General features: G+C 43.9%; 3 protein-coding genes and 1 long non-coding RNA gene across 4 annotated transcripts; 3 read left to right on the top strand and 1 right to left on the bottom strand.

Annotated features, from left to right (window-relative positions):
• The first annotated feature begins 6,193 nt into the window (after positions 1-6,193).
• LOC122046645 (probable auxin efflux carrier component 1c) lies at positions 6,194-8,664 on the top strand. Its single transcript, XM_042607430.1, has 6 exons — positions 6,194-7,408; positions 7,489-7,762; positions 7,867-7,952; positions 8,053-8,210; positions 8,320-8,396; positions 8,474-8,664. The coding sequence occupies exons 1-6, from the start codon at positions 6,268-6,270 to the stop codon at positions 8,538-8,540; spliced, it is 1,803 nt and encodes a 600-aa protein (XP_042463364.1). The 5' UTR covers positions 6,194-6,267; the 3' UTR covers positions 8,541-8,664.
• Positions 8,665-10,403: 1,739 nt separating this feature from the next.
• Positions 10,404-25,536, top strand: LOC122046646 (aminoacylase-1-like). Its single transcript, XM_042607431.1, has 4 exons — positions 10,404-11,959; positions 24,242-24,379; positions 24,959-25,198; positions 25,278-25,536. The coding sequence occupies exons 1-4, from the start codon at positions 10,922-10,924 to the stop codon at positions 25,365-25,367; spliced, it is 1,506 nt and encodes a 501-aa protein (XP_042463365.1). The 5' UTR covers positions 10,404-10,921; the 3' UTR covers positions 25,368-25,536.
• Positions 11,974-20,508, top strand: LOC122046648. Its single transcript, XR_006130337.1, has 2 exons — positions 11,974-15,392; positions 15,466-20,508. It is a non-coding gene; the product is annotated as an uncharacterized LOC122046648 (long non-coding RNA).
• Positions 25,537-26,088: 552 nt separating the features above from the next.
• Positions 26,089-27,592, bottom strand: LOC122046647 (heat stress transcription factor B-4c-like). The gene is made up of 2 exons (XM_042607432.1): positions 26,941-27,592; positions 26,089-26,865 (listed from the first exon to the last, which is right to left on the bottom strand). The coding sequence occupies exons 1-2, from the start codon at positions 27,226-27,228 to the stop codon at positions 26,167-26,169; spliced, it is 987 nt and encodes a 328-aa protein (XP_042463366.1). The 5' UTR covers positions 27,229-27,592; the 3' UTR covers positions 26,089-26,166.
• Between the last annotated feature and the right edge of the window lie 223 nt (positions 27,593-27,815).

Genomic DNA, 27,815 nt, shown 5'->3' with positions numbered 1-27,815 from the left:
TGCCTCAAATTTCATTGGTGGTCCTACAGTCTCAAGACAACCGTCTATTTCACAAGCATATCCTAAAGCTCTCTCATCTGTGCCTACTTGCGGTAAAACTCCAGAGTTTTCATCTACTGATTGGTATATTGACACTGGAGCAATTCATCATGTCACATTGGATTATAATATCCTTACAGACGTAATGTCATATTATGGCTCAGATACGGTTCAAGTAGGCGATGGCTCAGGTTTGCAAATTGCTAATCTTGGAAACACATATATTCATTTATCTAATCGAACTTTTCACATGCGCAATATCTTTCATGTTCCATCTATCACTAAAATTTTACTTTCTACCCGTCAGTTTTGTCTTGATAACAATGTCATTTTTAAGTTTCATTATAATCATTATCTTATAAAAGATAAAGGAACAAATGCTATTGTGTTTCATGGGAGAATCAAAAATGGCCTCTACTATCTTCAAAGTTCTTCAATCAAAGCTTTTGTTGGTGAACGCACAAATAAACCAGCTTGGCATGCTCGACTTGGTCATCCTTCTCTTCATATTGTCCAGTCAATCATCAATAGGTATGGTTTACCTACTTCCATTACCTCCTCTCCATCTCATTCATGTAGGGCCTGCATGGAATCTAAAAGTCATAAGCTACCTTTCTATTCATCCGATTATGTTTCTAATTTCCCACTTGAATTAATTCATTCTGATGTTTGGGGCCCTGCACCTGTTTTATCTAACCAAGGTTTCCAATATTATGTTACCTTTATTGATCATTTTAGTAAATATACTTGGCTCTATCCTATAAAAAGAAAATCTGATTTATTGGATATATTCTGTAAATTTCAAAATCAAGTTGAACGATATTTTAATCGTAAAATACTTTCTTTTCATTCTGATTGGGGAGGTGAATATCAAGCTCTTCATCGTCATCTTGTCTCTTGTGGAATTGTTCATCGAGTCTCTTGTCCTCACACTCCGGAACAAAATGGCTCTGCTGAGAGAAAACATAGACACATAGTCGAAACTGCCTTAGCTCTTCTTCATCATGCATCAGTTCCACGTAAATTTTGGGATGAAGCTGTTACCACTGCTGTATATCTCATAAATCGACTCCCTACTCCATTGCTCAATCATAAATGTCCTTTTGAAACACTTTATAATCAAACTCCTAATTACACTTTCCTTCGAATTTTTGGTTGCGCATGTTATCCATGGTTACGCCCCTACTCTAAACACAAACTTGACTCTCATTCACTACAATGTGTTTTCCTTGGTTACAGCAATTTGCACCATGATTATCGTTGCTTACATATACCAACAGGTCGAATTTATATTTCACGACATGTTACTTTTGATGAGACTCTATTCCCTTTTTCAGTATCTTCTTCGATCTCTCCTCCAGATACAGGTGGCACCTTCTTAATACCACCTAATATTGTCAAAAATGATGGCATCCTAGGTCCTGCTCCGCTCTCTAATAACTCCCCTATACCATCAGAATCACCTCAAGATGTTGCTCCAATCTTGGAAGCCTCGCCGGTCGAAGATAATATGCTCTCTAGTTCTGAATCCTCAGATAATGCAAGTCCGTCATCTACATCACCATGTCAGCCTTCTTCCTCATCACCATCAACAAGTGATTCAGATGATAATGCTCCTCGTCGCATGCTTCCCATTAGTGACATTTATGAACGTTGCCCACCAAATGCGACTCGATATCCTCTTCCACGGGCTCTAGTGGTTTCTTCAAAATCTATTGAACCAACTTGTTTTACGCAAGCAAACAAGGATCCAAATTGGCGTAGTGCAATGGCTACAGAATTTGATGCACTTCTTCCCAATGGAACATGGAGTCTGGTTCCACGCACTTCCTCAATGAATGTTGTGGGCTCTAAATGGATATTCCGTCTTAAGTATCGAGCTGATGACTCTCTTGAACGACACAAAGCTCGACTTGTAGCCAAAGATTTTAGTCAGCAACCAGGTATTGACTTCAATGACACTTTTAGTCCAGTCATCACGATTACATCTGTCAGACTATTATTATCGATAGCTGTTAGTTCCAATTGACCAGTACGCCAATTGGACATCTCAAATACGTTTCTCCATGGTCATCTTGAGGAAACTGTATTTATGGAGCAACCACCTGGGTCCATTCATCCACAATTTTCATCTCATGTTTGCCAACTTAAGAAATCTTTATATGGTCTTCGACAAGCTCCTCGTGCATGGTTTCATCGACTATCCAATTGGTTACAATCTCAAGGATTTTCTGGATCAAAGACCGACTCGTCTCTATTTCACAAATATAATGATAGGTTTATGATATTTTTTTCTTATTTATGTGGATGACATCCTGATAACCGGTAATGATCACAAGGGCATCATAACTTTATTAAGTCTTCTCAATCAAGAATTTCCTACCCGAGATTTGGACATTGCTCGTTTTTTTCTTGGTATTGAGCTTATTCCACATGAGGATGGCTATCTTCTCTCTCAGAGCAAATACATTACTGGACTTCTTCAAAGAGCCAAAATGGATGGAGCACGTCCGGTCTCTACACTAATTGCTATAAACAACTCTCCATCTGCATCCTCTCCTGCTCTGTCTGATCCACAGATTTATCGAAGCATTGTTGGAGCCTTACAATATGTCACTATCACACGCCCTGATATTACTTTTGCAGTAAATCGTGCTTGTCAATTCATGCATGCTCCAACTGAGCAAAATTGGGATAATGTAAAAAGAATACTTCGCTATCTCAAAGGTACTATTCTACATGATCTTCTTTTATATCGTCAATCGTCTCGATATTTACATGCCTATAGTGAGGCGGATTGGGCAAGTTCTCCTGAAGATAGACGCTCTACTAGTGGATATGCAATATTTCTTGGACGAAATCTTATCTCATGGAATTCGAAAAAGCAACTTACGGTATCTCGTTCAAGTACTGAGGCAGAATATAAAGCTATAGCAAATACAACGTCTGAAATTATTTGGCTTCAATCACTTCTCTCTGAACTTCATCTTGCATCAAATATTGCACCAAAAATTTGGTGCGACAATATTGGAGCAACATATCTCACAGCAAATCCAATCTTTCATGCTCGTACAAAACATGTGGAGATTGATTTTCATTTTGTTCGTGAACGTGTGGCAACTCAACAATTATCCGTCTCTTATATCTCTGCTGAGGATCAAATTGCTGATATCTTTACTAAGTCATTATCTAGACAACGTTTCAACAAGTTAGCAAACAAACTCAACGTCAAAGATCTTCCATTGAGTTTGTCGGGGGGTAAAAGAGATAAAAGAGAATTACCAGAATTGACCGGATCAAATCATTAAATCAAATCAAATTAGTTTTAGGATTATTCTAATAATTCTGTTATAATTATTAGAATAATTCTCAGAATAATTTTTAGAATTATTCTGTTATTTATTAATTGGTTAATTGACCGAGTACTTGTTTAAATCCTATATATTGTATTATCTTGAGGACAAATATAAACAAACGATAAAATTAATTATTACTCTTCTATTTTATCTTCTTTCTATTCGTCTTTTAACAAAAATCAGCCATCAGAATAATTGTTATTTTATCCCCACCTAAACTGAGAACTTATGAGAGAGTACCATCCCTAGCACCTCCTCTCCACAAAAGAGAGGTGATGTTATTTTCAACGGGATCTTCTTGACTCCATCTTTTTCTATCAGATTTAACTTAAGCAGAGGAGAGGTCTCGCCGGGTAACTCCGGACGAGTCCTATGATTGCGTGTTATTCCTTGCATAGTCAGCCATGTCATCATGAGGAGAAAGTTTCGACGTTATCGCTCTATAATGCGAGATAGATTTCTACAGCATCGAACAGCTAAGTTGCATGTATTATAAAATAATTGGCCTACGTTGGAGTTTAGGGTCCACTCTCAAATGGCATTTAAAGAAAGAAGACGAATATCCTGGAAGTTGGAGGGTAGTTGTGCCCTCACAATCCCTGGTTTCAGGGATTCTGATTGTTCATGAAGAACGAACAACAGTTGTTAATTAGATCGTGATGCGGGTAATTAACAATAATTATCACGTAAACTCGGTGTCCTCTTGCTAATTAATCATTAATGTTCATGCAATCAGGCATGAGTTGCTAAGTTTATATATATATTAATCATAAAACTCGGAGCAGCCCTATGAAGTGTGCTTGCCGATGCTGATTGGTTTGATGCGAGTTTGTAGCAGTTGCAGGAGACCAGAGGACTTTGGGGTTATCGGATATTGTTTGTTTACTGTTTCTCATGTGTTTTCTTGATGCTTACAAGCTTAACAACTTGTATTAGGGGATTACGTGTCTTCCATGGAAGGAATTTCGGAAGAATTTAGGCTAATAAACTTGGATATCAAATCGGGGTAAAAGGACCTCTTACTCCTTCCCTTGTTTGAGTAGCTTTTGTTTGTTTCTTTTTTCCACTAAAGTAAGCTAGAGCAAGGTCAACACAGAGTCAAAGGGGTGTCGGTCTTGTACCGGCGAGCTTAAGTAAGATTTTGAGAGCAGGAAATAACTAAGTGAAAAAAGATGATTGTATGATGAGCAAATCCTTTTCTGAATAATTATCTCTCTTTTAGAGTTTTATCTCGTGTCGCAATGATCGTCCATCATCATTATTATTTTTTGTTGAACAATCATTCATCGACCCCCTCTCATGATAATAACTCCGTTGTTAATGATTATTAACACTTGCCATTATATACAGTCTCCTTCCAAAACTTCGTTCCTCTCCCCAAATTCATCTTTCTGATAACCGTTTGACTCGGGCTATTTTTCGAGTACTAGTCTCTCAAGCAAAGTATTTGGCACACCTAACTCAATCCCCGAGCACCTTTTGATTCTGCCTCCTATCCCTGGGTATCCTATTACACCGAACCTAGTCAAAGCACCTGCAAATCAAATTCCCGATGACCTTCGAATAAGGTTGTAAATGAATTAAATTTGATGTTCGATTTGGTAAAATTTTATTTATGTTCGTTTAATATACATATTTTATTCATGTTCGTTCAATATACACAAGATCAATTAAATAAATAAACTTAAGCAACTCATTAAACTAACAAATAATTTGAACAAATATGTGTTCAACTTATAACGCTCATGAACAATATTCGTGAATAATATTCATGAATCATATTTATTAATAAAACTTTTATCATTATGCTAAATAAATAATTAAATTAAATTAAATTAACAAATAAATTTGAATTATCAAGTTCAGTAGTCAATCAAACAACTAAAAATTTCAAACAATAAAAAAAACTTGAATTGAAAACTCTATGACATTTAAATGAACCAAACTCAAGCCAAGCTTGAATTGAGAGTTCGATAGCATTTCAATGAACCAAACTCAAATAAAGGTTTAAATAATTTTAAACTCATAAAATAAATGAAGTTAAACTTGAACCATCATTTCAAATGTTTGATTTATTTTAAACTCAACTCGACTTAATTTGATTATCTTATCAAATAAATTTAAATACCTTAAAACTTTACTAGGCTCAGTTCATTTTTAGCCTTACCTTAACATCCAACTCTCAAGCGCCTACTGACTCCGAACCGACTCCTTTGTATCTCCTTAGAGCTTAAGCAGTTTAAGCGTCTTGGGCTTAGTTTCTTCCCGAGACTGACTTTCTCTTTTCTTACGAGCTCGATCAGTCATCGCAGATTATTATAGAGTATGAGAAGTATAAAATAAATATGAAAGATAGTTAAAATCAATAAGAGGGGTTTCTAAGTTTTACTATTTTTCAAATATTTACTGGTTTTACTTTTGAAACTCATATTGTTTTTTGAAATCAAGTTCATGCACTAAATAATACATTCATGTAATATCTCACATAATAATTGTTGGTAAATTGATGGCAATTAAAAGATTAAGGTATGCATTTTGGATCATTGCCTTTTCGATCAAATAATTGTCGTTAAATTGTTGGCAATTAGAATGGTTAAGATATGCAATTTGGGAAATAGATAGAAATCAATGGATTCGGCGGTTACTTCGCTAGATTGTCTAACGCTTTTATGGTTTTAACCTCTAATTTACGACGAATTTAATAAAGGGCTGTTATGAAAAATTACAGTCAGTCGTCAATACCGTTAGGGCTTAGTTGCAAAATGCTTAAATGAAGGGTGTATTTATTATAGCAGAGGAGGGGGGAGTCGCTTCTTCAGTGAAGGAAGTGGAGGAGGAAGCGGCGGAAGCGGAAGAAGAAGAAGAAGAGAAGATGATAACTTCGACCGATTTCTACAACGTGATGACGGCGGTTGTTCCGCTTTACGTGGCCATGATCCTGGCTTACGGATCGGTGAAGTGGTGGGGCATCTTCACGCCGGTGCAGTGCTCCGGCATCAACCGCTTCGTGGCGCTCTTCGCGGTGCCGCTCCTCTCCTTCCACTTCATCTCCACCAACAACATCTACGCCATGAACCTCCGCTTCATCGCCGCAGATACGCTCCAGAAGTTGCTGGTCCTGGCGGCGCTGGCCATGTGGGGCCGCTTCAGCAGCCGCGGCCGCCTTGACTGGACCATCACCATTTTCTCCCTCTCCACCCTCCCCAACACCCTCGTCATGGGCATACCCCTGCTCATCGGCATGTACGGAAAGGACGCCGGTTCGCTCATGGTCCAGATCGTCGTCCTGCAGTGCATCATCTGGTACACCCTCATGCTCTTCCTCTTTGAGTACCGCGCCGCCAAGGCTCTGATCGCCGACCAGTTCCCCGACACCGCCGGCGCCATCGCCTCCATCAGCGTCGACTCCGACGTCGTCTCCCTCGACGGCCGTGAGGTCCCCATCGAGACTGAAACCCGACTCAAGGAGGACGGAAAGCTCCACGTCACCGTCCGCCGCTCCAACGCCTCCCGCTCCGACCTCAACTACCCGCGCCGCTCCGTCGGGGGATTCTCCGCCGCCACTCCGCGCCCCTCCAACCTCACTAACGCCGAGATCTACTCCCTCCAGTCATCGCGCAACCCCACGCCCCGCGGCTCCAGCTTCAACCACAACGATTTCTACGCCATGGTGGGCGGCCGGAGCTCCAACTTCGGTGCGGTGACGCCTCGGCCGTCGAATTACGACGAGTCTGAGATAGCGACCAAGCCTCCGACCCGGCTCCAGTACCAATTGCCGGTGACTGCCCCCTACCCGACTCCGAATCCTGCCGTCTTCGCACCAGCTCCCAAAAGGGCGGCCAACGGGCAGCCTAACGTCCTTAGAACAGAGGAGGCCGGTAATAAGGACCTTCACATGTTCGTGTGGAGCTCCAGCGCGTCGCCAGTCTCCGAAGTTTTCGGAAACGGCAAGGACTACGGTTTGCCGGCGGCAGCAGAGCACCAGGTCACCGTAGGAGTTTCTCCGGCTAAATGTATGCTAACTAATCTCAATTACTGCCCCTTTTCTCATATTATTCATTATCAGTTAACTCGATTTGGTTTGAAAATCTAGTGGACGGTCCGTATGCAGAGCGAGAGGAGTTCAGCTTCGCCAACAAGACGACAATTCTGGACAAAGACGGAACAGCTCAGCCTCACGAGGGAGGCGAGGAGAAGGCTAAAAAGGAGGCGGCCGCCGGCAAAGGTGGCCTACGGGAAGTGACTGCCATGCCGCCGACGAGCGTCATGACGAGGCTGATCCTGATCATGGTGTGGCGCAAGCTTATCCGCAACCCCAACACCTACTCCAGCTTGATCGGCATCATCTGGTCTCTCATCTGCTTCCGGTAACCAAATTTATCCAGCAGCTTCGCCATTAAATCAAATCAAATCATCCAGCAATCTCGCAAACGCTCGAAGACAATTGTCGATTTTTTTTTCTCTGTTGCAGGTGGAATTTCACGATGCCGAAGATCGTACTTAATTCGATCTCCATACTCTCCGACGCCGGGCTCGGCATGGCCATGTTCAGCCTCGGTCAGCGTCCACGTGCCTCAAGACTAATTTAATCCCTTTTTAAACGCTCCGTTTCTTGTATCTTCTCCATTATTTACCGATCGATGTTGGATGACTGCAGGCCTGTTCATGGCGCTGCAGCCGAGAATCATCGCGTGCGGGAACAAGGTGGCGACTTACGCCATGGCCGTGAGGTTCCTGGTAGGGCCGTCTGTCATGGCCGTGGCTTCCTTGATCATTGGCCTACGCGGTGCCCTCTTGCACATCGCCATTGTCCAGGTCCTCTCCTCCCCATGCTTCCTCCCACATGCCTGCACGCTTTTCCACCCAACACCAACTTTATCTCTAACTTCTCTCATCTCTTTCTTTCTTTCTTTCCAATGGACAGGCAGCCCTGCCACAAGGCATTGTTCCCTTTGTGTTCGCGAAAGAGTACAACGTCCACCCGGACATTCTCAGCACAGCGTGAGTACACCCTTGTTGCCATCCTTCCGCCCCTCTTCTTTCTTGTCAACTAATCCATTGTCTCCTTCCTGCTGCAGAGTCATATTCGGGATGCTGATCGCTCTCCCCATAACTCTGGTCTACTACATCCTCCTGGGAATTTAACTATGAAGAATTGTTTTTTTTTTCTTTTCTGTCGTCGTTAAATGTTTAACTATGAATCCTACGCTGTCTCCTTTTTTTGACATTGAATGTAAAGAGTAGTGGAATGGACTTCCCAATTCCTCTCTGTGTGGGCCTTGTGATGAGATGGTTGGAGACGATGGCGTGCGGCTAAATTATTAACCATCCGTTAGTGGCGTGCTTTGACACGGACCGCTTTGGCATCTCCAGCGACAAAGCTCATCTCCATTGACGCGCCTGTCAAACGCTAATTCCGATTTCCTTGCACGGCTAAATCAGCGTGGAATGTGGGATTTTGTCGCAGGATTCACTAAACCACTGCTTCGCAATCAGTTACCGAAACTAATTCATTGCGCACCACGAATAATTTCTCCAGCGAGAGGATAAGGCGAGGAGCAGGCCCGCGCTGGGGTCGCAGTGCTAATCAGCATTAAATATGACGACGACAATGATAGCAAAATGCACATTATGCAAGGACAAATTGATGAGGCTGGGCCACATTTTGTTTGGTGAGGAGTTGGTAATTACTTGAATGAAGCTTGAAATTTGCAGAAACTTGTGGCGTCGGCTTCTGTTCATTCCCCATCGTTGAGGTCCCGGCAACAAAGGGAGACAGTGATGAAAAAAGGCCTCCTTGGCCACCAATCTCTCATTGAAATTCAAGATAAGCCTAGTAGAATACCTTAATACGTGTACAAAAATCATTGTATACGAGTTACACCACTCCTTTAATTTCTTTCCCCCAAAAGAACTCACAAGAATCTCGCGTGACCATAAGTTGGCGCAATCAGTACTATCCTTTTCTGAAACAGAGCTGGAAAGATCAGATCAGTTCCTACTTTTTAGCTGATTTTCATATAATTGCAATTAGAAAGTGAAGAAGGTACCGACCGATGGTTGTTACTTTTGTCTAATCTATACAAGCTGTTAAAACGGTCGAGTTCCAGTAGCGATGAGTTTCTGAGGAGACTGGAAATCTCAGGACATTTAAGCAAACAGGTAGAGAGCAGGGGAGGCAGAGAAATGAGGCATGGCGATGGGCCTCCGGAGTGTATATAAAAAGGAAGAATGAGCTGCGCGAGGTGAGGTTGCAGCGGTGGTCTAATCATGGTGTGGGTGGTGGGGGAGTTGCAACCGGTAAAAAGTCGTGAGATTAGAGGAGGAAGTGGGGAATAAGAAACGGGGAGGGGTTGCGGGGCACCTTTGTCGGCGTCGCGGCCGACCCGACAACAACAGGTGGCCGACAGCGGATCAGAACAAGAACAGGGAGAGCATCGGAGGCTAGCTGCTCCGCTCGGTGGCTCACCGCCACTACCACTGCCACTACCGCCGCCACAGTACTCCGGCGAGAGATTTTCTCTGAAGATTCTGTGTAAGGGGGAATCTTTTGATCTTCCTTAACACCAACATTTTCATACCGATTGATTAGATTGACTAAAATAGCTCATAGATTATGAAAATTCACACCGCTAGAAAATACTCTTGATGAGGTCAACGGATCCTCAAGTAGATTCTTTTGTGTCGGAATCAACTACTCAATGAGTCGAGCTCTTGATGGAAAATGACATTAATTTTCCTAATTTTTATTGGCAGAAAATAGTTTTTCTTTGTTTTAATATATTTTTCTAATATATATTTGAAATTAGTCTATAAAGTGTGGTTGGACGGCCCAATATGTTGCGAGATATCCTATTGCGAGCCCATGAAAAGCCCAATCTCGTCGGGAGGGGCGATCCCACGTGAAAACCACAGTTCGGTTGCGGCCGGTCCTCGTCGGTTGCTCCGCTTGTGCCTCCGCTGCCGTCGCCCTGCGGCACTACTCCTCTCGATACATATAGGAAACGAACCCCCTCGTGCACAGCGCCAAGGCCACCGCCTTGTGCCTACCGAACGAGTCTCCGTCGTGCATATCCCGCTGTTCGTCGACGATGTCAAGAACACCAACTGCGCCGTCCCCATGAAGCATGGCTGTGAGTTTACCATCGTCGCGTCGATCGTCACACAGAACAACGCCGCACCTTGTCGAGTTCCCTCGCCGTCTCCCTCCTCATCTGCCGAACCCCCCTCCGGCCGCCATTCCCACCCGCGCAAACCATCGCCGCTGCCTCCATCACCATCCGGAACATATAGCTCCGCCACTGGCGGCCGGCGGTACGTCCACTGCGCCAGAGGAAGGTAGATGGCGAAGAGCACGGAGGCGCCGAGCGTGGCGAGGAAATCGAGGGTGAAATAGGAGTGTGAGGATCCCGGAGGCACGTCGCTTCTGGAGCAGAGGATGCAGCTGACGTTGGTGGCACGGATGAGTTGGCGGCGAGAAGGGCGGACAGGAGGCGGAAACATGATGGTAGGAGACGCCCGACGCGATGAAGAAATTGTTGACGCCGAGGAGGAGGCAGAGCACGAGGAGGCGGGGGGTGAAGACGGAAAGATTTTTTTTTTTCCTTCCTATTTTTAATGGAAAAGGGGCGAAAAACAAAAGTGGTAATATCTATTTGTTTGGTCAAATTGACACGCCTGATCTCGTCGGAGGGGATCCACCAACGATGCTCCACCTCCCGGTCACCGTTTTCACTCTCTTCCTCATGCTCCTCTCCTTCCATTCTCCTACCGCCGGCGCCGCCTCCTTCAGCCAGCAGGAGGAGGAGCAGATTGAGCGCTTCCAGCGCTACCTCCGCATCCGCACCGCCCACCCTAACCCTGACTACGCCGCCGCTGCCGCCTTTCTCCTCGCCGAGGCCCGCTCTATCGGCCTCCGAGATGTTTCCCTCGAATTCGCTGCTGGGAAGCCCCTCGTCCTCCTGTCTTGGATCGGTTCTGACCCCTCCCTCCCTTCCCTACTCCTGAACTCCCACATGGACAGCGTCCCCGCCGAGCCCTCGCGCTGGCTCCACCCGCCCTTCGCTGCCGTACGCGACGCGGAAGGCCGCATCTTCGCCCGCGGTGCTCAGGACGACAAGTGCATCGCTGTACAATATCTCGAGGCCATCCGCAACCTCAAAGCCTCCGGCTTCGCTCCGCTCCGGTCCATCCATGTCTCGCTGGTTCCCGATGAGGAGATCGGAGGCGATGATGGGGCTGCCAAGTTCTCCGCTTCGGAGCAGTTCCGGGAGCTCAACATCGGTTTCATGCTGGACGAAGGACAGGCCTCTCCCAAGGACGAATTTAGGGTGTTCTACGCTGACCGGTCGCCGCTCTCTTTGATCGTCACAGCAGTCGGGGCTCCGGGGCACGGATCGAGGATGTATGACGGCGGGGCGATGGAGAATCTGATGGACTGCGTGGAAGCTGCTGCAAAATTCAGGGCAAGTCAGTTCGATCAAGTGAAGCATGGATCTAAAGCCAATTCGGAAGTCATCTCGGTGAATCCCGTCTACATGAAGGCCGGCACTCCAAGCTCCACGGTAAGCCACTCTGTATACATTTTTCCTCTTGAATTTTGCATGATCCTTGTTCTGAAAGCCCACAGTTTTGTTTTCTCCTCCAAATTTTGCTCTTGATTGGTTAGATTATTTGTCCTTACAAAATCTAGGACTGAAATCCTATTTGTGGTCATATATGGAGAACTTTCTTCTTGTTTTCTTACCTTCATGATGATCATGAAAATTTCAGCCGTGTCTCTGAATTCTCAAACCTCCTTGCAAAAAAAGCCATGTTTTATGATCAATATTGCCTTGGGTATCAGATACTTAACATTGTAATTGATGCGGACACTTTAAATTTAGTTACAGTAGTGTCATGAGTTCAGCTTTAGTTCAAAGATGCATAGCTTGACCGCCACCTGAAGCATTCCAACTTGAGATTGGCACTTCTTGAACTACTTCTAGTAGGCCACGTTGTCATTGATACCCACTTTTGTTAGCTCCATTTGGCATTCTCAGAGGCTTTGTCCTGAATCATGAGTTTCTTTAGAATTTTTAACTCGGGTATGGATTCGTGCTTTATGTTGTTCATTGTGTTCTAGTGACATAATCCTGTACTGTGGCATCTCTGTAATTGATCCTGTCTGGAAGTAATGGGGATGGATCGTTGGTGATGTAATGTGGCTCCAAGAACTCCTGTGCCAACGGAGAAGGACCTCTTTTATAATGTCCCTCACAATCTCCGCATTAATGAGACATTATCCTGCAATCCATCAATTTGTTCCATCATTATACTTATATCACACCCATCAATCACATCTATATGGAAAAGGTGTAAGTATTGGTACATAGATATGATCCTCTAACAAACCCATGTGTTGTATTAATGACAATGACTAGGCTTTTGGGTCGGGAGGCCTCTTGGGCTGCTAGCTAGAAGATGGGATTTTCAGTGGGCCATTTATGTATATGGCCTAATTGGGCCATAGTGATATCCTCAAATGGAGAGTCTAGCAAGTCAACATTGACTCTTTGATGGCCCGTCCGATCGGTGGACCAATTGGGGGAGAAAAAGGGGAGCAGAACCCCGAGTACATCCGTGAAAGCCGGGAGTAGGGCCCATAGAGAGCCTGTCCGATCGGCAAGGCCGATCGGGGAGAGGGGAGCTAAGTCCAAAGTGAGCCTGATTTACGCTGGGAGTGGGTCCCACAGAGAACATATCTGATCGGCCCTGCGAATCGGGAGCACGGGGAGCTGAGTCCCGAGTGAGCCCGGTTCGCGCCAGGAGTGGGGCCTATAGGGATCATGTTTGATTGACAAGGCTAATCGAGAGTGCTGGGAGCTGAGTCCCGAGTGAGCCAGGCCCACCGGGAGTCAGGCCCACCGGGAGTGGGGCCCATCGGGGCCTATCCGATTGGTAGGACCAATCGGGTGTGTGGGGCCCTACTAGGCTCGCTATTCGGCTTTCTGACCCACCGTGGGCTTTGACCATCACCTATGCAAGCTCATTGACCCCTTTTCCTTCGGGCTAACCCTTTCCTTATTTATCGTATCACAAATCTCCCTTTCAAGTGTAGGAGGTTTATGTCGACTGTCTAGACACTATCTTAATTATGTCTATCCGATCAGCAATTTGATACCTTTCCATCAAACTTACTTTTGCAGCTATCTTCCTCAAAAAACGAGATATCATGCCTCATAAATGCTTTGATAATGGGAAATGATATACTTTGTAGGTGCTATAAATGCACGGTAAAGTGCGACGATATGCATGATGGTGTATCATGGTCATGATTCGTCTATCACATCTATCATAAATGTCAATTCCTTTAGTGCAGCCACGTGGCTCACCCACGCAGCTAGTCATGATAGGTTTGCTGGATAGACATTTGACTGTTTGAATTCTGTTGTCTCTCTGATCGAACGGTGGTGTTCTTTTAGTATGTTTTTTTTCCTAGCAATCAGACCGTGAGTTTAGAAAACCCTAAGGGTTTTATAAATCATGGAGGCTTGAGTAAATGCTCACGCGTTCATCTTCTCCGGTTGCTCTTACTGTCTTTCACCGGCTACTTTCTCTTCATTTTCGTTCCTCCTTCCGTTCTCACTCTCTTTCATAAGTTTTTGGCCTTTTTTCTGTCTCCTTGCTCCGATTCTATGGTCCTTGAAATTCCGCTTCATATCCCCTCCCTCTGGTACATTGCCATGCTCTCAGATATCAACGGCGGGGAGGTGGCTTAGCTCAGGCTAACCGACAAACTTTCATATCATTATTCCCAACACACTCGATCGCCCCCGTCTTCCTCCAGGATATGTCATGTTCTTTAGGGATCAATTCATAGGATTTCTCAATATTTTCACATTCCCCTTCAACAGTTGGCTCCGAACTCAATTCGATTACTGTGTGGGGTATTTTGTTTAAGTTGTGTCAAGCCCCTTTGTTTCTTTGTTTCTTTCATTATTTTTATTATCCCTAAAAAAGCAAAGGCAAGAGTTTTTATTTTCCAAGTCCGACTGAAAGCAGTCTTTTTTGACAAGATGTCTTCTTCTTATAAAGGCTGAACATCTTATTATTTCTTTGTTCTACCGGACTATCCCTTTCAATAGCTGGCCGATTAGCAGATGAAACTTCCACCTTCTCCGGAATTGGATGCTTTTCGCTAGGAGCCCAATTATCTGCCTGCTTCAGAGGCCCTATCCTCGTTATTATCGTTAGCTGAAGTTCTCTTTTTATTTTGCAGGTAGAATCATGTGAAAGGAGATCGTAAGTAGCACAATGAGGCTTGACGAAGTCAAGTTGAATGGCCGTGGCAAAGCCATTTTGGATGAGCGAGAAATCCAGCCGATCGGCTGTGGTAACAAGGGAGCCGGTGGCGAGGTTGCGGGTAGCAGGGCAGCAAGTGATGCAACCTCCAGTCCAGGGAAAATGTTGTGGCCCTGACCTTCCATGGTGCTTGTCAGAGACTCCTCCGAGTCCACAGAATATCACGAGCTGTTGAGGATTCATCATAAAAGACGCCGACCGGCGACTTCGACTGACCGGACCTCTTTGATGCGTCCCCCGTCCGTTCGGGGAGAATCCTTTGTGGCTGTTCCGAGGGAAACAACTGGTGGATGAGTCAAATCTGACTCCGGTGGATCTCCTAACGGCCAACATATAGCTGACCCTCCTTAGCCGATTGACCCTAAAGTCACTCGGTTGATTTCTACTCTTCCACCACATCCAACCGATAGTACACGGGCCATCCTCTTCCAGGCCCAATTCCTCTCGGGCGACAAGAACTCCCTTCAAAATTAGTGTTACTTTTGCAATTCCCTCCCAGAGGGGATTGGTTTGCTCCCTTTTATATCCACCCTTGCTCAACCATATTGTGCGACTGAAGGGAAAATTGGCCAAGGCTTAGGAGCAATGCATGGATCGACCCATTAACCGAATGCCGACCGGATTCACCAATATATTCGCCTAGGACTAACTGCAGTAAGTGTTTTTGTAACTTTTTGCACTTCTTAAAGAGATTTTGACGTTTTGTCTTTTTACCATTTTTTTCCAGTTTTGGCCTTCGGGGTTATCCCTCTGCTAGATTCTATCGGACATGGATTACATGAATCAGGCCTTGATGAAAAAGGTTAAGGAGTTAGAGTCTGCTTAGGTGTTGAAATTTGCGTATTATGTTTCTACACCCCTATGCGCATCGAAAGTTTAAAATTTATTTTATGATTTAACAATTATATCAAAGGAGTGTTCATATGAATTTTAAAAACAATCATGAGCATGATCTTTAATCTAAATATGCATTACAATCTAACAATTCAAGTAAGATCCTTAAAGCATAATAAAGATAAACTATCAAATGATTCATCTAATATTAATTTAATATTTTTATTTAGACATGCAAAACTATTTAATTTAAATATACTAGATCTTTTAGCAAAATCTAAATAATTGTATTAACACATGCATCATTAAACAAATGAATCAAAACATAAGTGAAAACATACCTTTTGAACAACTTTGTTTGGGGATGTCTCCAACTATTTCGGGTTTAGCGAAATAACTTTTCTTTGTTTGTCTTGAACTTGTGCTTCTTCCGGCTAATCCGGTCCATGATTAGAGTCCCCTTTCTAACGCTTGATTGCACTAGAGATCAAGTGTCGTTTTTTCGTCAAGATGGTCGTAACAAATAATTGACAAAGAGATGAATTTCTCTTGATGGAAGAAATAGGAAGATCTCTATCTTCTTGAGAGGGGGAGACAACTTGAAAGAAAATACTTATATCTTCACCCACCTCACTTCTCTCTCACTTCTACACTCTTGGCCACACTTTCCAAGGATAACCACATCTCTTTATATAGTTCATTAGTTCTCTATGGAAGATGAAGAGATGAGTGTCTCTTCATCTATCGAAGGAAGATGAAGAAACATGTGTCTCTTCACCTCTCCAATGAATACGAAGAGATGAGTATCTTTTCATCTATCCAAGGAAGATGAATAGACATGTGTCTCTTCACCTCTTCAAGGAATATTAAGAGACATGTGTGGCTAACAAATTAAACCTAGCCATTTTTCTTTCTTCCATCTTGGCATTGGATATTAGAACATTTCTAAAATCCAATAATGTGATTCCATCATGATCATGATAACATTTGATCATATCAAATTTCAATTGTCAATTCACTATTCGATCACATCAAACTTTATTCGCCAAATTCAATTACTTGAGTTTGACTTTCTCAATGGAAAATAGGGAAACCAATACTTGTGTGATCGGTTCAGGGATACAGCTAGTCGTGGGTTCACAATTCTTTATGATTCAGGATGGTACTCGTTCTTTATACGGGCATACCCTTAATAGCCCCATCCTATGATCAACTACTTGATTATAGGATGTCAGAACTAATTCTAATTAGCACCCAACGAATCATGGTGAGAGCGTCTAGCAGCACCGCCCCATGACTCCCTAGGTATCACTGGCTAGTGCTTGTAAGAACCAGTCGATTATGGTTAATGTACAATCTGGTCCCTTCATCTCATATATTCTCGGTCGTATCTACAACACATCGAGGGTTGTATATTGATTCGACAACCATATGATGTATCTTATAATGACATCGCATGTGCAACTAGGAAACTCATTTCCTAAAGTACATCTTACAGCTTTGATCAGAGACTTTATACACTATAGAATAATACATTACATAGGATATCCACACCCATGAGTGTGTGGTGAATCCCAGACTACAATACACTGACTCTTATATGTTTCGTTACTACATCCAATCTCATCACCTGATGACCCTAATGGAGTCAGTAAATGAGTTAAAGTATAGCCCTAGAGTATCAGTATTGTCTTGGGTCATAAAGACTATTAATATAAAATCACAATTAAAGACTTATCCACTCAATAAATAATAACCACTTGAAAAGTCTGTGTGAGGTGAGTGTCGAGCTAAGCGGCGAATGTGGAGAGTGTCGACCGAGCGGCGAATGAGGTGAGTGTTGAATAGAGCAGCGAGTGTGGCGAGTGCCAACCGAGCGACGAGTGAGGCGGTGCGGAACAGAGCAATAAGTGTGGCGATTGTTGATCGAGCTACGAGTGAGGCAAGTGTTGATCGAGCGGTGAGTGAGGCGGGTGCCGAGTTGAGTGACGAATAAGGCAAGTGCCGACCGAGTAGCGAGTAAGGTGGGTGCTGAGTTGAGCGGCGAATGAGGCCAGTGTCGACCGAGCGGTGAATGAGGCGGGTGTCGACCGAGTGGCAAGTGATGCGGGTGTCGAGTTAAGAGGCAAATGAGTCCAGTGCCGACCGAGCGGTGAATTTGTGTGGGAACCACACTTATAACCCAGTCGACGTTAGAGTCTGGGAAATTTGATTAGGGTGTGTGAGTAACCACACTTATAACTCGATTTTAGAGATACGAGAATCTGGAGAATGTTGTCTATCGGATGGTCGTTGGGACGTGTGGGGAGCCACACTTATAACTCGCAACGGATGCGAGAGTTTGGGAATTTTATCGATCGGATGGTCGTTGGACACATGGAAATATGCTTATAACTTAGTTAGGACCAAGAGTATGTAGTTTTCATCTGAATAGAGGGGCGTTGGGCATGTGGAAACATGCTTATAACTTGGTCAGGGACGAGTATGGATATTTCACTAGGGTGTATGAGGCACCATACTTATACCTCGGTCTTAAAGACGCGAGAGTCTGGGGATTTTTGTCAACCGGATGATCGTTGGAGCATATGGGGAACTACACTTATAACTTACAATGAATGCGAGAGTCTGGGAATTTTGCTGATCGGATGGTCGTTGGGCACGTGGGAACACACTTATAACTTGGTTAATGACCAAAAGTCTGGATTTTTATCCAACCGGATTGTCGTTGGGCACGTGGAAACACGCTTATAACTTAGCCAGGGATTAACAGTCTGGAGTTTTTATCTGACCGAAGGGTCGTTGGGCAAACACGCTTATAACTTGGTCAAGGACCAAGAGTCTAGAGATTTTACTAGAGCGTATAGGGAACCACACTTATAACTCAGTCTTAGAGATGCGAGAGTCGAGATTTTTACCGATTGGATGGTCGTTGGACATGTGGGAATACACTTATAACTTGGTCAGGGACCAAGAGTATGGAGTTTTTATCCGATCAGAGGGTCGTTGGGGCGTGTGGGGAACCACACTTATAACTTGGTCAAGGACCAAGAACTAAGAGTCTGGGGCTTTTTATTCACAAGGCTGAGGATGCATATTTTTGCACTTTTCACTAAGAGATGGAAAGAGTATATTTTACAACTCACATCCTCTTGAGCAATTGCAAAAAGTATTTTTAGGTTCTATAAGGCTGCAAATAACTTACACTTCAGGGTCTACTCAGCCTTTTACCATTTGCATTTTGTAAGTAATATGCCCCCGAAGCCATCTTTTGCACCACTGTGAAGGGGCCCCATTGGGGCTCTAATTTGTTGACATCTCCAACTAACTTGATCATCTTCCAAACAAGATTGTCTTCTTGAAAGGAATGGAGGATGACTCGTCGATCATAATTTTGTTGCATCCTTTATTTGTATGCAGTTAGCCGAGCGACTATCAGATCACGGGTGTCATTGATGAAATTCAGCTCTAGGAGACGTTAATCAACATTATTTTGATCATAGAGCAGCCGCCGAGTGGACTCTTCACCGACTTTGATCGGGACCATTGCTTTACTGCCATAGACTAAATGAAAGGCATCATTCCCGTGCTTTCTCGGGGGGTGGTTCGATTGACCCACAATATGCTGGGGAGTTCTACCTAATTTCCGCCCACATGATCAAGTTTAGTTTTGAGTCCTCTAATAATTTCTCGATTAGTGACTTCTGTCTGGCCATTGCTTTGTGGGTATGCATAGAAGTGAAGACTTGGAGAATATCGAATCCTTCACACCACTCTCTGATTTTGCGTCCTTGAAACTGTTGCCCATTATTTAAGACCGGCTTGTGAGGAATTCCGAATCGACACAAGATGTTGACCCACAAAAATTTATTGACTGCTTGCTCTGTGATCCTAGCTAGGGCTTCTACCTCCATCCACTTGAAGAAATAATCTACTATAAATATGAATTTCTTCTGAGCAAGGGTAGTCGGGAAAAGACTCATGATGTCTATTCCTCATTGATCAAAGGGATAGGAGACTAGAGGAATCCGGTATATTTTGATGTTTTTGGCAAGAAGTACAGATGGCCACCAGCCGAACGACATCGGCCTACTGGGTGGGCAAAAATTACCCTACCAATATTACTTTTTGGGCTCGTGTCCGACTACCGACATGACTACTACAACAACCTTGACAAACCTCTTGAAGGATGTAGTTAACTTCATCAGGCCTGACGCATTTTAACGACGACCGAGAGAAAACTCATTTATAAAGATGGTCACCTATCAAGGTGGACCGATTGGCTCTTCTTTTGACATCTTGAGCCAAAGGTCTTCTTGAAGTCCTTGAAGTTGGTGATCGAACCAGTAGGGAGCCTGGCGAACCACCTTTATACCGATCCGAAGAGAATTGTTAGGAATACTCGGCACTTGTGACCCGTGGAGTAGGATTCATCACAGTTAAAACAAAGGTCCTTAGCTCTCCGTTCTGCCATCTCGGCGCGAGTCAGACGCTTAAAAAATGAAACGGGTGGAGTCTCCTTGCGGGTCCTGATCTTTGCCAAAGGAGGGCCTCCACTATTGGTGTTGAGCTTGGTTGTGGTTCCGCCCCAATTCATGCTCAGCAGCCCCCCACCTTGATGGAAGCACTGCTTCCGTTCTAGTGCCCTGGTCATATTCATTGCAAGGCCTAGGTTTTCAAGCTTCTGCAGTTCGATGTCGATACGGAGATCTTCGACTAACCTTGCAGTGAATAAGTCAACTTGTTGTTGTGGTCGGAGGTCGGGGGTCCGAGGTCTGAGCGAGGTGAGATTAAAATTGGCGCTGATAGTCTTCTACAGAGCTTGTCTGCTTCAGATTTGCTAGCTCTCCCAAGGGTTGTTGCTTAAGGGCGGGCCAAAGCGGATATGACAGTGGTCTCTGAATTGCTTCCAAGTCATCTCTGACTCTTCTTGCTCTACCTGATCAAACCAAAATTGGGCTTCCCCTACCAAGTGGAAGGTAGTAAGGCCAACCTTGTCAGCCTCTGAGGTCCTTTGGTTGGTAAAGAATTTTTCGCACCTTTTAACCCAGTTCAGTGGATCCCCTTCTCCAGAATAGGTGGGGAACTCCATCTTTGAGTATCGCGGAGCCATGGTGCCGCTGGTTGGCAATTCAGGTCTGACCTCTGAGCCTCTAGAAGGGTCATACTCTGCGCTGGTAAGGCTATCTGCAGTGTGCAAAGGTCGTCGTCTAGCATCTTGAACAGTACGGGAAATCTCGGCAATATGCTCCTCTAGTCCTTGTTGGCAGGAAGTGATCTGCTCCATGAAAACTTGTTATGACATCAATCTTTCCATGAAGGCCTTGAGTTTGGATGTGATAGGATCTGTGTCACCCATGACCGGCTCTAATACCAAGTCGATATGGTCCCGAGTATAGGATCGAGTCACATGTTGAGATCCGGATCCGTACTTGGTCATGCAACACGTAAGGGGGGAAGGGAGGAGGAAAAAGACTCGTCCTAGACAGAGTCCAAATCACTCAAGGGGAAAGACTCGTCCTAGACAGAATCCTAATTGCTCAATTTTTTCTTTCCCCCTTTATTAATAATGGCACTCCTTATATAAGGAGTCAAACATGACAAGATTAGGAAAGACCAACCATAAAGGAAAACAAGGAATCAAAAATAGAAAAGCTAATTATTTGTTTTCTACTATAGCAGTAGTTAAATTAGGTCATTATTTATTTTCTACTAATTATGCGATAGCTAATTTATCTCTAATAGCTAATTAGGTAGTAATTAATTTACTTTCAACTATAGCGATGTTCAACAAAGACATCCACATCAAAGTGCTTATGCTTGTGCCATCACAAGCAGGTCGAAATCTTCTTGTGACAAAGTGACAGTTAGTTTTATGGTGTTGTTCATCTTCACTTTTCGGATCTAGCAGAGAGATTCCCACAAACGGTGTCAAATTTGATATTGTTGGGAAGTGATGGGGATGTATCGCTGGTGATGTGACATGACTCTAAGAACTCCTATGCCAACGGAGAAGAACCCCTTTTATAATATTTCTTACAATCTCCGCATTAATGAGACATTATCCTGCAATCCATTAATTTGGAGAAGGTGTAAGTATCTGTATATTGATACAATCCTCTAACAAACTCACGTGTTGTATTAATGGCAATAACTGGACTTTTAGGCCGGGAGGCCTCTTGGGCTGCTAGCTAGAAGATAGGCTTCGCAGATGACCCATTTATGTATATGGCCTAACTGGGCCATAGTAACATCCTCAAAGGGAGCAAAGTCTAGCAAATCAACATTGTCTCTTTTATGGTTTGTCCAATTGGTAGGACTGATCGAAGGAGAAAAAGAGGAGTAGACCCCTGAGTGCATCTGGTTAGAGCCGGTAGTAGGGCTCACAAAGAGCCTGCTCGATCGACCTCGGGGAGAGGGGAGCTAAGTCCAGAGTGAGCTCGATCTATGTCGAGAGTGGGGCTCACGGGGAACATGTCCGATCGGGAGTGCAGGGAGCTCAGTCCTGAGTGAGCCCGGTCCGTGCTGGGAGTGGGGTCTACGTGGATCTTGTCCGTGAGGTAGGGCCAATCGGAAGTCTGAGGAGCTGAGTCTTGAGTGAGCCCGGTCCGCGTTAGGAGTGGGGCCCATGGGTATCGTGTCCAATTGACAGGTCGATTGGGAGTGTGGGGAGCTGAGACTCAAGTGAGCCTGGTCCGCTCTGGGAGTGGAGCCCATAAGGAACCTATCCGATCAGCAGGGTCGATCATATGTGTGGGGTCCTACTAGGCCAGCTATTCGACTTTTTGACTCACTGTGGACTTTGATCGCCGCCTATGCAAGCTCATTGACCCCTTGTCCTTTGAGCCGGCCCTTTTCCTATTCACGATATCATTAATGATCCTCTTGCACTTAATATATTTACCATCAAATATAAGGTTATAGAAATTAATGAGGGGAAATTGCTCAAAACTTTCTACTAACAAACTATTCTTCCTTCTTAGTCCCTACGTCAGAAAAAGTTTGGTTCCACTCCTTGGATGTAAACTTTTCTTGCATGCAACTCCCTAATGCATACTGATTTACCTAATTATCCTTTATTTTTTTATAGCTACAAAAAATCCAAAAGGAGGTATAATTTTTCTTAAATTCAGCATATTTAAAATAAAATCTAGTATATTTTTTATCAAATTGAGCACGATTATTTTTTCGCTTGACCAATCGATTGAGAGCTAATATCAATCGATTAACTTAGGCTGAATCGATTGGTCAGGCGAAAAAAGAATTGTGCTCAATTGGATAGAAAATATATTATATTTTCTTTAAATGTTGCTGAATTTAGGAAAAATTATATCTTCTTTTAGACTTTTTGTATCTATAGAAAATGTGGGCAATTAGGTAAATTGGTATCCATTATGTTTGGTTAGGGAGTGAGAATAAATATTTTTTGACAGGAGGACTTAGGGTAAAGTTTTAGTTGTGTTTGGGAATTTTTCTCCAATTTACCGATTAATATAAGTTTATAACAATTAAAAAGGTAATTAAATTAAAATTTTAAGACAATAAGTTATAAATATATAATAAGCATCTTGATTGATAATTTTTTGTGAATGTCATGCATTACATGAGAACATTAGTTCTTTTGCATTTTAGTAGAATGAACCTAATGATTTTTCAACATCTAAATTAAATTACAGTTTCTCAAGACTGTTAGAATTGATTTCTCCACGCACCAATAAATATACACGAATAGTCCCTAGAATTTGGATTTGAATTGGCACAACAAAGATTAGAATAGGCATCAGGAATTGGTACAAAAATAAAATATGGGCATATCTTGGTGTATTCAACTCTGACATTACTCTCTGTATTATAATTTGCTGCTTCACTTGGTACTTCCTCTCTTCTCCTCTTCTCTTACAGGAAGATAAAATTCTTGTCTTGGGCGCTTCCTAATGATACCAACCAAGACAAACCATATCTTTGTCGGTGCCACCAAAACTTTGTTGGCATGAGTGGCTTATTTTCCTTTGTCATCGATATTGATGTGGCAGAAGCCTCGGTATTTGGCAGAACAAATACCAATATCAGTTTGTGGTTGATTGATACCAGAAACTATGGTTCTTAGACATAAATGTGAATAATCAGCTTTGTTAATTTTGATGCAATTCAAGTCGACAAAATTTGAAAATGTTGCGGTTTGAGAATAGACACACATATACATACAGTTTTCTCTACTCGTGATGCTTTTGTTAATAACTGTACTTGTAGGGACGTTATTGTTTTGCTTTATGGTTATGATTTGTGGACTCAGGTAGAGTATTCGACACCGATATGAATCTGTAACACAGATGTTACCAAATCTTTTATATGTGAACAATCAGTTTCAACGTTGAAAGTTCATGTGCTTTACACTGACTTGGAGTGTTGAAATTTCACGAGTTTTTGCATATTTCTTAACGTGGTTTGAGTAACTATTTACCGAAAACAATTTTGTAAGTTTCCTTTTCTGTTTCTTGTATTCTACCTTGGAAGTCTCCTATCTAAGGGTGGCACATGTGTAAACTATACATATGTTTCTCATCTTGTTGATTTATTCATCAGACTGTTCGCACTTTGAATTTAATACGAGAATATACTTCATACGTAATCATGCATCATGTAGTGTAACATATAGAAAATACTTGCTGCAGGGTTTTGTAATGAATATGCAGCCTTCAGAAGCAGAGGTGGGTTTTGATCTTCGTTTGCCGCCAACAGCCGATATAGATCTACTAAAGAAAAGGATCGAGGAGGAATGGGCACCCTCTATAAAGAATTTGACATACAAGGTTAGAAAAATGCTCGACTATTTGAGAAGTCATTTGGTGCAAATTCAATCTAATTGAGTATTTTGTTTGCCTAATGAACTATAGTTTTGGTGCAATGCTTTGTGTGAGGTTAGACGTGCCTATGAATGATAATTAGGCTATTCAATGATCATAGATACATTTTATATTTACAATAACGTCTATCGAAAACTCATGGCCAATTTGCAACTAACCCTAAACAATTGAGATAGATAATTTGCTGTAGTAGCAGTAATGTTGATGCAATGCTTCATGTTTTAGAACACGATTTTTGTTGTGATAGAATAAGGAGAGCCAACCTTACTTTCCAACACCTATATTGTTTTTTTTTATTTATATCTGGAATCGTCTTTCCTTCAGCCAAGGGGGTAGATGTATATATGTAAGATCGTCTTTGATCATTCAAATGAAAGTTTTATCACCTTTTCTGACTTAACAATACCTTCAGGATGACAAACCATATAACTTTGGGCAGCTTTTTTTCAAGAACTTCATGTAATATACATGTTCGAGTACATTTGAAAATGATCGGATGTGTTTTTGTCTTCCATATTGTTATAGCTGATACAAAAAGGACCGATAAGGGATAATAAAGGGCGGCCCCTAGCAACACCAACCGACGAGTCCAACCCATGGTGGTCTGCATTCAAACAAGCTATTTTGGCGTCCGGAGGGAAACTTGCTAGACCAGAAATTTTGTCTTCGACGACTGATGCTAGATTCATGAGACAGATGGGAATTCCCACCCTGGGATTTTCGCCGATGAAGAATACTCCAATATTACTTCATGATCACAACGAGGTCCAGATTTAATGGTCCATTTTCAATTTCCTTGCTCATTTTGTTGTCCCTTCTGATGATTCATCGACTTTACATACAGTTTTTGATGGATTCTGTGTTTCTCAACGGGATCAAGGTGTACGAGCAAGTCATCAGTGCTTTGAGCTCCTTACCAGAAACTTCAGTATGAGCTAGTTGGTTGTGTTCAAATATCATGAAAAGGATTGTCCAGATAATGAATGGTTATGTATTTAAAGACGACCACTTTGACCATTCTCATGAGTAGATATCTGAAAAGATTTGGTCAACTCTAATTAAGATGGATCCTGCGTTTTTTTTATAGATTACGCTAATCATTACACTCTCTTTCTCTTTTACAGCTCCATCATAACTTCCAATACCTGAACTCTCACGCTTCAGAAAGGCACGCATGCAATGCAATGCAGCGCAACGCAGCAGCCTTCCACCGTGGATCTTTGCCGTCATCAGTAGCCACGTTCATGCACGCAACGAGCAGTGCATTTACATCGCAGAGGAAAGGAAAGAGCTTTCGACTTAAAGGAGGGGAAGAAAGAAAGGGAACGAGAGCTATAGCCATATCTGTCCTCGGATTAATGGCTGTTACGCTGATTGTTCTCCCTCGCAGCGGCAACAAATATGGTTCTCCCTGCTGCAACACATGCAGCGCAGGAGAGAGCCTGCAGCTAGCTGTCGTTTCTTGTCATCTCATGTCATGTGGACCAGCGCGAGCAGAGAGGCAGCAGCACGGAGAAATCTCTGAGAACCATCACGTTCCGGCGAGTTCGAGATCAGGGAAGCGACCATTTATTAGGATCGGAGATCGATTAGGTTGGAGTATTTAATTTACATCAGTTCTAAAAAGCAAATGATAGAGGGGAAAACTGAAGACATAACAAGAACAGAACCGAGCTTGAGATTGAGATCAATGCAAGAAGACCTACGGGATCGGAGATTAATGGTCGTGGTGTTCAACGAGAAGATGTCGACGTCAGGTTGAGGCTTAAGTCGACCAATCGCGGTCTTGTGGAGGGCGAAGTTGGCGGCGGTGGATCATGGAGATGGAACATTCTCTCATTAGTAGAATATGGTCCGCCGAGCTTGACTCCGAAGAGCTTGGGCTCCCCGGCGCAGTGTTCGTCGAGTTGGAAGGGCGGCGGCGGCGGGGGAGGAGGAGAGAGCTCCTCCGCGATCGTGAGGGAGCTGCTCGACGTGGGGCTCCCGCAGCCGTGGAGAGGGGCGGCTATCGGCCGTCGGGCGAAGCTGGGCGCGACGGGCCGCACGTGGTTCTGCAGGAAGTAGATGATGTCGTTGTAGAGCTTCTGCATGTGCGCTAGCTCCGACAGCAGCGTCACATTGCTCCGCCGTAATCTCTCGTTCTCCTCCGCCAACACGACCGCAGCCTGCTGCCCGCCGCTGGCGCCGGCGCCGAAGTCGTTGCCGCCTAGGAGGAGGACACGCGACGGCGGAGCGGCGACGGCGACGTCCTGCTGCCACACCGGTGAGCCGGCGAGGCTGTAGTCGTCGAAATGGTGGCCGTAGAGCGGAGGAAACAGAGAAGGCGAAGCGGAGGACTTGCGGCGGTGGATTTCACAGAGCAAGTGCTTCTCCCCCTTCCTAAAGAACTCATTCGCAAACTCCCATCTCTCCGGCACCACCTTACGAAATCCCTGCCATATAAACAATCCCACCCCCGATCAAACACGCATAAAATTTAACATCAGCCAAGCAATGCGACCACATACGTAAGTATTGAGCTGGCGGACGAAGCTGGAAAAGTTATTGTGCTTGAAATAGTTCGGAAGAACATCGCGAGCGAACTCCGGCGGCCGCCACACCACGAAAGTAGAAACCCTGTCGTCGCCCCACGAAACGATGTGATCCGTCTCCGAGTCGTCCACCAGCTGATACGTCTTCGTCAGGAACGGCGCCGGCACAGGCTTGTGCGCCTCGGCCACTTCCCCTCCCGACTCACAACCACGTTCCCAACCCCTCTCCATGACTTTGGCGGGCACAACAGAGTACTGCGCCATAGCTCCGCCGTCTAATTATTAATAACGCGGCTTCGAGGCGCCTCGAAGTTCGAGACGAGGAAAGAAGAAGACGGGAGGAATATGTGTCGGTCGGCCTCAAGGAAAGTGGAGAAGGGGAAAGTTGAGGAAAGGGGCGGGGTTTTCATGGAGGTTTTAGCTTCAGCTTTCGAGATGATCCCGTGACATGCGCTTCCCTTCCTGCTTTCCTTTCCACACAAACACACAAAATAGCTCGACCTCTGCTCTGTACTGCTTACCGAAGCTCATAAATTTGTACCCCAATTATGATTGGTCTTTAGATTCACTGCATGCTTAAAGGCTGCGATGAGGCAGAGACACGTCAGCCATAGAATCTAATGTGCTGACCTAATTCCCCCATCTCCTTTCGTATTTTCTACCGTACCTGCAGCGCAGTGTGTATGTATTATGCGACCCTGCAAAGCAACCTTTTCCCCGAGAAGGGCTCTTGACCTTTGAAATGGAGCTCTAATCCCACGAACCTTTTGCTGCATCCATGGCCACCATGGCCAGCAAAAAGCAGCACGGATTTTGATGGAGCTCTGCCTCTGCATGCCATTTTAACGCCG

The sequence above is a fragment of the Zingiber officinale genome, chromosome 2B, assembly GCF_018446385.1.
Source record: "Zingiber officinale cultivar Zhangliang chromosome 2B, Zo_v1.1, whole genome shotgun sequence".
In the NCBI taxonomy this organism is placed as follows: domain Eukaryota; kingdom Viridiplantae; phylum Streptophyta; class Magnoliopsida; order Zingiberales; family Zingiberaceae; genus Zingiber; species Zingiber officinale.
The sequence above is the reverse complement of the archived record's forward strand: the minus strand, read 5'-3'. Positions and strand labels throughout refer to the sequence as shown.

What these genes read in the sequence shown, in the direction of transcription:
- LOC122046647 (XM_042607432.1), bottom strand. Translation starts at nt 27,228, where the DNA reads ATGGCGCAGTACTCTGTTGTGCCCGCCAAAGTCATGGAGAGGGGTTGG. An exon ending in TCCGCCAGCTCAATACTTAC is followed by an intron (nt 26,866 to 26,940) that starts GTATGTGGTCGC and finishes TTTATATGGCAG; the next exon opens with GGATTTCGTAAGGTGGTGCC.
- LOC122046646 (XM_042607431.1), top strand. Translation starts at nt 10,922, where the DNA reads ATGAAGAAATTGTTGACGCCGAGGAGGAGGCAGAGCACGAGGAGGCGG. An exon ending in TAAAGAATTTGACATACAAG is followed by an intron (nt 24,380 to 24,958) that starts GTTAGAAAAATG and finishes ATATTGTTATAG; the next exon opens with CTGATACAAAAAGGACCGAT. An exon ending in TACTTCATGATCACAACGAG is followed by an intron (nt 25,199 to 25,277) that starts GTCCAGATTTAA and finishes CTTTACATACAG; the next exon opens with TTTTTGATGGATTCTGTGTT.
- LOC122046645 (XM_042607430.1), top strand. Translation starts at nt 6,268, where the DNA reads ATGATAACTTCGACCGATTTCTACAACGTGATGACGGCGGTTGTTCCG. An exon ending in TGGTCTCTCATCTGCTTCCG is followed by an intron (nt 7,763 to 7,866) that starts GTAACCAAATTT and finishes TCTCTGTTGCAG; the next exon opens with GTGGAATTTCACGATGCCGA. An exon ending in CATGGCCATGTTCAGCCTCG is followed by an intron (nt 7,953 to 8,052) that starts GTCAGCGTCCAC and finishes GGATGACTGCAG; the next exon opens with GCCTGTTCATGGCGCTGCAG.